General features: G+C 39.9%; 1 protein-coding gene across 4 annotated transcripts in view; it reads right to left on the minus strand.

The window, feature by feature from the left end:
• The window catches only part of fam13b (family with sequence similarity 13 member B), a 76,984-nt gene that overhangs the window by 25,197 nt on the left and 38,911 nt on the right, over positions 1–12,876 (minus strand). For all 4 annotated transcript variants that reach the window (XM_006804539.3, XM_006804540.3, XM_006804541.3 and 1 more), the window contains exon 7: positions 10,910–11,034. In XM_006804539.3, the coding sequence (XP_006804602.2) occupies positions 10,910–11,034 (125 nt within the window). The remainder of the gene's footprint in view (positions 1–10,909; positions 11,035–12,876) is intronic.

The raw sequence follows: 12,876 nt of genomic DNA on the forward strand, positions 1-12,876 counted from the left end.
AAAACAAATCAATGATTATTTTCTTGCTAAATGAATTTGCTTGTAAAATGTGAGGTACCAGCATTAAAAAGAAAAAGCTCAAGGTCACATCTTCTAATTGCTCATCATTAGCTGAACAGCATCAAAATCCTTACATCTGAGCAGAAGGAAACAGGGGTTTGGCATTTGGCACATCAGGACTTGTTTTACTTTAATCAGTTAGCGAAATTTCAGTCGATAAACTTCCACACGCCTAATTACTCCCTACTAACTTGCCTTTTCTTTCCGTCTATGGTGCAAAAAGTGCTGACACACTGTCTTCATGCACTCTTGTGTTATTTATATTCAGATTACATAACTTAAAAAAAATCTTCTGTCAAGTATATACATATAACCCCTTTCTCCTCTCTTCCTCTGGACGACGACTCTTTCTTCTCTCTGGTAAATAAAGACTGAGCAAATTCATACCTAAATCAAAACTTCAACTATTCCTCCAGCTGCTTCTTACAGTCATTTTCCCTCAAACAATCCACAACGATCCACTTTCCCCCACCTCTTCTCTTTATTAACTTCATCAATCATCCAACCCCATATTTGCTTTCTCCTTCATCCATCTACTCATCCATGAAATCTTTCATTCCAGTCAGACTACAGGAGTTACATAACCCCTGATGTTTACCTCTGCAGCAGAATGTCACAGGCCATTCTCATTTTCCCAGCTGTGCTTCCTCTCACTGTGATCTACTCTTTTTGTTTAGCTTTGGGGTTTTTATGCCACTGGATCAAGCCTGTAGGCGGTTCAGTTTCTGTCAGTTTCTCTGTTGAGTATCTTCTTTCTCGTCTTTCCACTGTACTCAGCAAGCCGACCTGTAGGTTATTGAAGTCCAGTGTGAGAAGCGAGCTTGACTTTTAGCCAAACTCTGCACGATCTCTGTGTTTCTCTTCTTTTTGCCTGTTAACCAATTGACACATCTCCTGTAGCAGCAGTATCCAGCTGTTAAGCTTGTTCTTCCTGAACTCTCAGTTTTTCCTTCCTTCTTCGAGTACCTGGCAGGTCAGTAGATCAACCTTGTATTCAGAGGTTATCCCAATTGAGCACTTTGAGGTGTCAGCGTCAGTACAAGCAGGTCTAGCAACAGAGCCACGGTGTCAGCAGGGTGCATGCTGTAGCGTCCTCTAAAACGGTGTGTGTCTTGAATTTATGAACAAGTGTGGATGTGTGTGTGTGTGAGGTTGCCTCACTCTGCACTCTGTCTCCAAAAGTGCTGCAGTAAATATCCAGAGCTCTGCTCAAATATATGAGCTTCTGATGTAACCAGGCAACAACCCCAGGAGGACCAATGGGATGGGAGGGGCTGAATTTGGGAGCCAATTGTAAAGAGGGAAGAGGGAGGGAAAGCTATGTGGGCCAATCTTACGGCAGAAACTGGGGAGAGGGTTGATTTCTTTTGTCCACTCAGTGCCGACTATGAACTCAGCAGTTTACCGTCAGCCCAGTGGGCTGTGTAATGGCGCGCACGCACAGACAAGATGCACACAAACTAACAGATGCTTGTGTCTTTTAAAACACCCTGTATGAGCTTTTTCCAAAAGAGAAGAATTAAAACATTTAGAAAATATAGACGAAAAAGGCACAGAAACAGTGTAAGAAAGAAAAAGGGTGTGAGGGAAGAAAGAGGCAAAAATATTTATACCAGTCAAAGAAGGAAGAGTTAAAAAGGAACAAAAGGGAGAACAAATATGAAACAAATGGACTAAAGGTGAAGACTCCTATCAGTGTGCTGATTCATCGACTACAAATATCCCTGATAATCATGACACAGACAAAGCAAGTAAAACTGAACGGGAACCGCCTCGATCAGAAATCCCAAAGAAACTTCTGTGGGTTCCCTCAAAAGAGAAGTGATGAAGAAAAAAATCCACTCGCCGATCAGCCAAAGTCAAAAATCTAAGAATTTATGTTATATATATATAACATAAATTTATATAGAATATATGGGAATATAACAGTAAATACTGGATGGCTTTATCGGTTTTAGTTTTCTTTCTTTTAGTCTATTTTTTTTAGTTCAGTTAACTAAAATGTGTTTTTTCCTTATTTTATTAATATTTTTGTTATCTATAATTACCATGGTTGTATATATTAAGTTATTAAGCTTTTTTAAAAGATGTATATTGGAAGTTTTGGAGAGCTTTAGAGTCTCGTAGTAAGAGCGGAGAAGGAAAACAATAAACTAAAACCATCATAGCTGAGATTTAGAGGCACAGTGCTCACTAAGCATGACCTCAGCAGAAAGACAAAAATCACGAATCATCCTGAGCAAACATTTGAATTATGAAACCACGTTACATTTCGGATTAGCTGCTGGGTAAAAGGCAATACTAAACACTAAATACAAGACTAGCTACATATTTTACAAAAAAGAAAACCAAATGCTGATTTTGTCAGTTTAAGCAAAACGTACCTACAAAAGTAACTACACTTAAAAAATCAGTGTGACTCTGAACACAGTGTTTATATCAGACAGTGTGCCTCTGTTCTTCTGTTCTGGACAAACTGTAAGGTGAAGCTTCTGGAAGTTTCCATAAAGAACAGTGAAAGTTAAAAGTTGATGATTTTACAGTTGCCCAATCAAAATGTAACCCTCACATACAACAACTAGGAGAAGTTTGATCCAAATTCTTGTTTTCTGTATGATTTTTTAAAAGGAAGAAACTTTAACAGTTTCAACATATTAGATCTGTATTGACACGTTGTGTTCTGTGCTTATGATTCAACTGATCCTTCGATTAGTGAGCACAGCTTCAATGATTACAGTTTGGATAAATTCTTTAAAAACTTCACTTTAAACTTGACGACTGGGTATTATTATATATAACTCTAACCGCTGTCAATTTGAAGACCATGGACTTGCAGATTATTGACAGACTACAAAAATATTTAAATATTTAAAATACTATTTTTTTCAACACCGAATAAATGCAACTTCTGCAAGTGGTCAACTACTGAATATATATGTGAAATGTCCTTTTTCATGACCATCATAGATAAGAAATGTGCAAATCCGCTCACAAATCCTGCTAGTTCCAAACTTCCTAAAGGATCCAACTTTAGATTCTGTTATTTCCATGTGGGATACACCTGTCTACACACAACGTTCCAGGAATTTCTCAAGGGAAGAAACAGACGAGGAGAATGTGTAAATGTTATGAATCATTAACACTACTTTGACTTTCAGCCTGCCTGGTATTACCGCTGACTTTGGTGACGCCTAAACTAAAACTTTATCTTCTATTTATAACTTACAGACACAACAGGGGCAGCATGTTGACAAAGAGGCTTCAGAGCCAATCAGAATAACTGTTTTATCTATTGTGATTTAGAAACGTGAGCACTCTTCGGAAAGATAGAACAGCTGTCCCCGAACTGTGGATGAGCACTGATAGCACGTGTCAATGAGTGGTACAATCTGGGTCAGTTGGTGTATCACTTTACACACTGTGCCCGAAGCTGGTGCCAAGGCCACAGTCTAGAAATAAAGGGCGAAAGGACCAGGAGACCTGTTTGAACATTATTAATGGGTTCACTGGGTTGTACTGACAACAATTCACCAAGCCATAACAAACCAGTCCCATCAACTTAATGCGGTGACATAGAAACATATAATTAAAGCCAGAAACACACTGCTGCTGAATGGCATGTGTCAAAACAGCAGCTTCAAATGTTTTCTATGTATAATTAGAAACCCTGCTGTGACTAGTCGCACAACTGCAATAACCCTTCACCTACATTTATAAACTGGGTAAGGTGTGGCTCTGCAGACTGGCTCTACAACTAAGAAAACAACGTTTAAATGGTGGACCCACATGGGATTTTGTTGTCCCTCACAGACAGGTTGTTTAACGTGGTCCGAGTCACACTTGGCCGTTGTTTGTGTCACTTGATGCACATCATATGCCATGTCACAGTGCTGCTGTGGCTGTGCGTTTTCTCCTTTAGGTGTTTCAAGCTGAAGGCTTGTGTTATCGTTTCCAGCTCACTCTAATCTCTGCTCCATGAGTGTCACAGTGAAATAGATGCATGGAGACTGGAGTTGACAACAGCTGTGCAGCAGCTTTCTGTCATTAAATTAACTGCAATGACAGTTTTGTTTAGCTCTATTTGATTGTGTTGTAGATTTTTTTTAATGTCTCCTATTACTTTTCCACTGCTTTGACCCGCTGATCCAGCCCCCTGCATGTTCCAGACCTCTTTGTAATATAATCCTCTCATGCTGAAGAAAACACACTATGACAGTAGGGGTGGGGGAAAAAATCGATACTGTGTAGTATCGTGATATATTGTTTGCTAATAATGTATCGATACAGGGACAGCAGAAATCGATATTTTGTTACAAAAAGGTTTTTGTGCTCTGACTTCAGAGCATGTTGATCCTTTTTCTGAGCAAGAATCCTGACATTCCTTCACTGTCCAAATGTGTTTAACTTGTTTTTTTTGGCAACAATAAACATGACAGCTTACTTATTTTAATTTAAGACATGTTTTATTTTAATTAAGTTTAAAACTTTTTTATTTAATGTAAAATTATATTTTGTTTTAATTTACTTTCAAGTTCTTCAGTTGCTGAAGGGGCTGCATAGTTTTCATAAACTGCATAGTTCAGAATAGCTATAATTGTACCAGATGGTTGATTCAGTTAAGTTGGACTAGACTGTAATACAAACCGTTCAGTTTGTCAACAATAAAACTGAAATGAGAGAAAGACTGAGTGTGAGACTTTGATATTAGATCAAATGAATATTGATAAAGTTTACCTTTATGTACAGAATCTGAATATCGCAAAATATTTTTAAAAATTGCAATAATATCGTATCGTGCGTTAAGTATTGTGATAATATCGTATCGTGGGATGTATGGTGATTCCCACCTCTATATGACAGTGTTGACTAGTTCCTTGTATCCTTTTAAATGTTTTGATTATGTACTGGTCCATCACTTCCTGTGTGCATTACACTCCTTTTACTATAGAAACATACATCACAATTTAAAAATGCTAAAAAAAGAAAGAAAAGAATCTAAAAACAGCTTGGTCTGTGTGCATATCTACCTTTTTCCTTTTGGTGTCAGCTTTTGAAAATAAAGCAAACATGACCTATCCATTAAGTAGGTTGAAACGCCAAAAACAAAAAGCTGACACCCCTGTACTGACCTATATACAGTCCATGTTCAGGTCACGCAGAGATCTTATAGCCAACATATTCGAGTCATGGTTACGTTAAGCATGGGCAGGGTGCCTAACGGAGAACAGCATCAACACATGTCAATACTTACTGAGGGATTGTTATTTATAACATTTCTGGAAGCAGACTGCAGAGCAGAGACAGCCCAGAACAGGTTTACCTTATCAATTTGTACCAGGAAGCAGCAAAGCCCTGGAAAGCAGAGCTAATTATTAGGGGTGCAACGATACTCGTATCGATATCGAACCGTTCGATACAGTGCTTTCGGTTCGGTACGCATATGTATCGAACGATACAACATTTTTAATTTATTTTATCAACTTTCCTTCTGACGATGCTGTCTGTGTTGAGCGCTGTGGATCTGCGCTCGACAGTGCAGCCTAGGCGGAGTAGTCGAACACAGATTCACTGAGCGCAGGGCAAGCTAGCTAGACAGAAGTTAAGCTCGTTGCAACATGGCAAATTGAACCTCCCCCACCCTCATTCAGATCTGGCGTTTGGAACTATTTTGGTTTTCATGTGACGTATGACCCTGAAGGTAAGCGTGTCATGGACAAAAGTAAAACAGTATGTTGGATGTGCCAGCAATGCTCAATTGGTGGGAACTAGTGTGTTAGCGCAGTTAGCTCGTTAATGTGTTGACGTCTTCCAGCCCCACTCATGAGGCGATCCGTGGTAGCTCGTTAACGGAGATTTGCCGTGTTGTGACCTTAACGTCATTTCAGATTAACGCTGACAGCACTAGTGGGAACACAACCAATATGACTGCACATTTACTCCGACATCATCCTAGTGCAAAGACAAGTGGAAGCAGACAAAAACAAGCACGCATGCTACAAACTTTACCCGAGTCATTTAGACAGCCGTTAGCACATGATTCTCCTTATGGGGACCTGATATGTTTAATATGCTGCTGAGAATATAGCCCAGAAGAAGCGTATAGTATAGCTTTTATTTTGGAAAGAGACATTTCTCCATAATAAACTCTCTTTTCCAAAGATGAGTGATTCCTCAATCAGATACAGGGCTCGCAAAATCGCTAGCCCCACGTCCTGGGGCTTTTTTCCAGTCGGGCTACCAAAATCTATCTCTGCCCTGCCCGTCGGCCTATCGTAGGAAGGAAAAATATATGTCAATGCTTTTGCATTCTTTCGGAAATGTAGCTGGGTAATTATGTCATTGGCATCGGCCACTGTCAATATGTGACATACTGAAATTGCGTTTGAATTTGCGCTTGTTTTTTGCTTTCACTTTGCAATCGCGTGAACTGTGTATAGAAAGCGACAGTACTGATTGGTGAGTAATGATAATTTGCGCACCAATTCCTCTGACATCGTCTTATCAATCGTTAGCTTACTATGCAAACATGACAAGTGAAATCTCCTGCAGCTTAAACATGTGAGAGGTTGATCGCGCAGAGAATCGCTGAGCGTTATGTTAGTGCGTGTGTAAAAGCAGCAGGATATATATTTTAGTTCTGCTGAGCCAAATAAGACAGGTCAGGGTGAAGAAGTGACAAAACGGAAAGGTTATGACAAATCAGACTATAAGGCAAAAAGAAAGTGCAGCTTTATGGTTTCATGGACAAAAGAATTTCTGTGGCTGCAATATGACGAGCTAAATAACCAGGGCTGCACATAAGTGGTCCGCAGGTGCGCATTCCCTGTCAAAATAAAAACCCGCACAAGATAAGAAGTTGCAATGCGTGTTTGCGTACATAAGATTTTCAGGAGGAGGACAGACATTTGTTTAGAACTCTTAAAGATGTCGAAGAAGCTCCTTTAAGCAATTACTGTGATGTTCCTCCACCTCCAAAGAAATGTCAGAAGGAGTCCGAACCACAAAAGAAGCACGTATTCTCGGAAAAGTGGTTGCAGGAGGTGAGCTGGCTTCAAACAAATGATGAACGCACAGAGATGTGGTGCAGAATATGCCGTGAAAATTTAATAAATGACAAATTAATAAAAAGGCATGAACATTTTTTTTGTATCGAAAAAATATCGAACCGTGACACCAAAGTATCGAACCGAACCGAACCGTGAATTTTGTTGTATCGTTGCACCCCTACTAATTATGTGTTGGATTTGAACACAAAAATCCGGCAATTATTTTTTTTCGCTTTTGAAAAACAAGACAGGGTGGTTTGAATTGGGACATTTTCTCTCCTTTTTATACATGATGGGATTCTTTCAGCATTTGTGATAGATCGTGCTATCACAAGCTTTCAGCTCTGGATGAGGATATAAAACTATGGTTTCTGTCTCCTCTCTGTTCCTCGTGTGCAGAGAGTTTAAAGGCCCTTTTACACCGTGCAAACTCGAGGGACGACTTGTAAGGGGACTGTGGTACAATTTGTGCCTGTTAATCCAAAACAGTGGCTATGAATTACACCTGATAAGGACTCCAGCGGTCAGTCTGGAGATCATTTTGGACCAGTGCAATATGGCATAAAACGATACAGAATACACAACCAAGCCTTCAAGATCCAATTCACACAGGTAAAAAAGTAAGTGACTGTTTGTCTCGATGCATGCTCAATCATCCAGGTAAGGAAATCCCCAAAAGCTGATTCTGTTCATTTGAACGACGGGTTTTCAGGAGAAACATTTCATCACTCATCCAAGTGACTTCTTCAGTCTCAGCTCGCTGCAGGTTTCCCAAACATATAAACAGTTCCTTTGCACATTGCCCAAAACTAGGACCAGACCAACACAGATCAGTTTCATGATTATTAATATCCAAATTGTTGTGACCATTGCTTTTAAATCTAAACTACGAATCCTTGAGGCCAAGTCCATAACATGCAACTGTTTTAATTAGATTGATTGTCATTTTAACTGATTTTTTTATTTATTTATTTATTTTTATTTGAGTTTTATTGAATTTTATTTTATTTTATTTGTATTCTTTCACTTATTGTTGCATGTGTGTTGTTGCTGCCTGTGTTTGAGTAATTTCTGCAACTGTGAGACACCTGCTGCTGCCTATCTTGGCCAGGTCTCCCTTGAAAAAGAGGTTTTTAATCTCAATGGGATCTTCCTGGTTAAATAAAGGTTAATAATAATAATAATTTGGTCAAAGCCAGTGTAGGGGACCCAGAAGGGACGAGGTCAGACATATATGTGTGCGTGCACATGAAAATTGTTGGCACAAATGGACAGAACAAGGCTCTCCAGCCTGGTATGGTGTCCCAGTGAGATATACGAATCATTTCCACAGTCACACAAAATAATCTCATGCGTGATTTTCATGTACACAGATGGTAATCTGCTTCACGAAGAGCTACACAGGTCAGTCACGCTAAACTGGTACGACGGTCTAAAAAGTAAAAACTTGTCTTCAAAGGTAAAATTGAAGACAAACGTTTGCTAATGTTTTTAAAATCTACTGTCAGGCTAACATTTTTCCTCCTGAGGTCCAGTATTGCATTATCACTTAGATTGAAAATCAATAAATCGTTCACAAGTAGGGACATTTTCCAGTTCTTATCTCGCTGTGGCGCTTTTAGCTGCCTGAATCTCCATTCCCTCCATTAATCCATCGCTCTCCTCCCGCCTTTAGCCATAGACGTGCTTTCTAAGGGTGATGCTTCTCATGCTGCCAGGGTATTTCGGTGAACCCATGAAAAATACTTTCCACACATGGAGAGAGAACATAAGCAAGGGCAGAGAGGGAGGGAAGCAGTGATGGGGTAAGAAGAGAGATCAGAAGAGAAATTCCCGGGAATATATATATATAGATCTGAAATGAGTAGAGGCTGTCGGTATCTAAGGTGTGTGTGTGTGTTGGCTGTCAGAGTCTATTAAGAGGGCACAGCAACAGCCACAGAGGACAGCCTTCCCTGTCTGTCAAGTCTAGACAAACAACTGAGCCACCGTTAACGCTGAATCACTAGATGGGAACTTACCTTTTTGGAGTCAAAGCCTATGGCATATACATATATGGAACAGCAAGCTCAACTCAAAAAAAGTTTTGAGTACAAAAAAACAGCCCCAACCTGATTTTCAACAAAAACATTTCTGTGTATTTTAACAGAAAAGTCTCCAAATCTGATGTTAAAACTTCATGTAGTTCTATAGAAACGATACTGTTTATTGTCCACATCTCGTTGTGTTCTAGCAGTGCTTATCCTTAAATGGTTTAGGGAGTTAGGTTTGTAGTGGGATCACTGGTTTAATTACACGGCAATGATAAATAGTTAAAATGGCTCATGGATCTGTCAGGAAGATCCTTTGGCAGAACTTTGCTAAGGCCCCAGAGAGGTCAGGACTGGCTCTGGATCAAGCACGCGGGTTAAATTAATAGACTCGACAGTAAGTGTTTCCAGCTTGCTTCCAAAAACGTGGTAGTTATAATCGTAGAAAACAAAAAACAAACCCATCCAATCATAACCAGTACCATCCTTCATGCTCAAATTCTAAACATTTATGCATTTAATTTAACAAGCTTATGAATATGTCAGCTCTGAAAACACAAAAATAAATATTTTTTTCACATAATCAGACTCGAGAGGACTAAATAGGACTAGGAATTAAAAAAGAAAAACAATCTCTAAATCTGTGCATTATTGAAACGGCTCTGCGGAGTACTCTGGATGCTCCATGGTCTACAAATACCACAGTAATCCCCCCAGGCCAGACAAGAGGTTAGTCAAGGTCAAAGGGATGATGGCTGCAGGCTAGCCACGGCTAACCGAGATTTAATACCAACTAAAATCAATCCCATGTGACTTCAGGATCAAAACCATCTGATGTGCATGGTTTCATTTAAAGAATTTACTGCATGTAATCCCCCCTTTGTTTTCATTGGCAGTCTGTGCACTGCGGTACAATAGCTGCGACTTTAAATCTTCCTCTAATAAAGCTCACATAAATATAAACGCAGTCACGGAAACATTTGGTATTGAACCACAAACAAAAAAATTAACTGCTAATACCAAAGACACACACACTCATACTCCAACTTGATCCCTGCTGTCATTGCTGACCTTTTATACTATAACACAGTTAAAGATGTTCACAGTGGGCTAAAATGGGACCACAGCACAAACAAGATATACCAGTTAACTTTAGAAGCATACACTGACCTAAATACATTGCAACTGCAAAAACGCTAAATTGTCTATATTAGTACACATCAAAAGGGTCTACAGACTGCTTTCTTGTGTGGAGCAAACTAGACGTAACTAATCTGTAGGCGTTACGATCCAGATGCTACAAATGTGCTGTAAAAGATGCCCATTTCTGCTAATATATATTTAAAAGAGGAAGTGATATTTCACATGAAAGAAGCTATTTTCCACATGTAGGCATGCAGGTGTGCCTTGAAAGCTTGGCTTGTCTTCTGGTGCGCCTTGGGATTAAAATATTTGTTTGTCTTTTTAAAAATCACTGTTTCTATGGCATCATAAAATGAAATGACTTGATGAGTGAATGAGCTATTGTTCCTACACTGAGAGTCCATTACAGACCAAACAAAATCTCTCGTAATCAGACTGAGACGAGCAGCTGATAAAGTGACCACATTGCTAGTTGGCCTGAAGGGCTGTCGAAAAATAACACAGAACTGGAACGTCTTGGTTTTTAATCCAAGACATGTCATGCCCTTTATCACACGTCATATCCTCCTCCTAATGTGACTCTGACACGTCATGTGATCTAATAACAAAGACAGAGATGTGTGACCGCACCTGACTGTGGGGTTGTCATCAGTGCGTGTGCGTTGCGGTGAGTCGGAGGCGGGGCCGTCCTCCCCGTCCTGAGGCAGCTCTTCACATTCTGCCTCACACTTCTCATCATCCAACAGCTCTGTGATCTGCAGACAGAAATATAAAAGGATGTAAATGAGGAACACTACAAGCACTAAAACAGTTACAGTTACATTACGGAACGACAAAGGTTACAGCACAGGTCACCACAGTCCACCTGTACTTGTGCGGGTGAAACGTTTACCAAAGCGGTTTCTTAAAGGGTAACGCGATGCATGTTTATTTTGCAATAAAGATTTCAGGTAGTAACGTAAAACTTTATTTATCTGTATCTCACGCTGAGTGGAAATATACACGCTGACATTAACCAGCCTCACGATGGAGTCCAATGAAGACGGCCAACTTCACTGTTAGGTTTACAGTTATAAGAATAACATGAACATATCCTATATTTTTATTTTTCAGGGACTTTCAGTGATTGCAGAGATAAAATCCTTTCATATAAAGCTGTATATACTCTGTTTGCAAGGCAGAACCAAGACGTTACAGTTTGTTCAATTAGATATCCAAATATAGACGACGCTAATGAGTAACGCATTGACAGCGCAGATGTAGTCTTCAGCAGGGAGGGAAAAAACATTTCTTTGATGGACAGATGGAGGGGGTGATGAGTGGACAAGAGGAACGAGGAGGAGGGAGAAGGACGGGAACGAGGGTTTAAATTCGGGCTTGAGAGGATGTATCATTTTCTCGTTGACGTAGCAATGTCCCGATGCATGATAGTCACATTCCAAGACTGTAAGAAGGAGAAACCAGACCACCAGGTATGCAGCACGTGGAGCTTTGCTGTTTGATATAAAATAAAAACTAACAAGTGAATGCATTTAGCTTTTAGACTACATCCACAGCTGTAAACACACTGAGCACATAGTTGACATGTATGATACGTGTGGGTCTGTGTACTCTGCAAATATAGAAAGGTCACAGAAATGGGTCAAAAATTGATTATTAATATAGAAAAATAACCACCAGAAGACATTTTATTTAATTGCGGAGCTTTCTGGATGTTAACTCAACCATATCACACAAACTCTGTGAAAAACTGAACACACAACACACACCAGAAGGAAAAACCGCCGTCTTTGTTTTTCCTTTGACTCACAGAGAGCACGTCCTATTGTCGGTGCAGGAAAATCCTTTGATTGGCCTGCACGAGCCACATATTCAAAGCTTTTACAGAGAAGAAAACAGGCTGATGGAAAAAGACGAGCTGATGCAAGTGCAACCTAAACTCGACAACAAACTATTGAGTTTCTTTTGCCGCAGCTCCGGTTTTAAGGCTAAGATCACGTAAGAAGGTGTGAATACGATGAGGAAAAGGTCAAGCGAGCGAGCCGAAGGGAAAGAAGAAGAGTGATAATGAATCTGCCAGTAAAAAGAAAGAAAGGGAGACGGGAAGGAGATGGATGTAGGAGAGAAGGTGGGAGGGGGAATAGATATGTTGACAGAAATAACTCATCATCATTCTGGTAGGTGACAGCATGTGAACAAGCTGTACTTTATGCTCCAGCTCAAGGATTTCTTTTGTTGATTTAGTAAAATATGACTTTATAAACAGATATTTTTTCCTGTGTAAAATCATCAGCTGGTTCTTCAGGCTACACCTTATGCTCACATTGCATTAGACACAAGTTTGACCTCAACTACAAAACCCCAGAAAGGAGCGTGGATTAAAAGGTTAAACCAGATTCACTGTCATGAGGAAACAACGTCACCCTGTTTGCCCTTTCCTGTGCCTCTCTCCTTTGGTCTTCTCAGCATCTGCTGCTGTCACTGTACTGTCACTATGGAAACACCTCTGTTAAAAAAAAGCCCTGATTGGCTGTTGGGAAATTCTTGCATCGTCACATGTGCAGACCTAGGAGGATGACTCACAAGATTCCCTGAAG

Source organism: Neolamprologus brichardi, chromosome 2 (genome assembly GCF_056152115.1).
Source record: "Neolamprologus brichardi isolate AB-2024 chromosome 2, ASM5615211v1, whole genome shotgun sequence".
NCBI lineage: Eukaryota > Metazoa > Chordata > Actinopteri > Cichliformes > Cichlidae > Neolamprologus > Neolamprologus brichardi.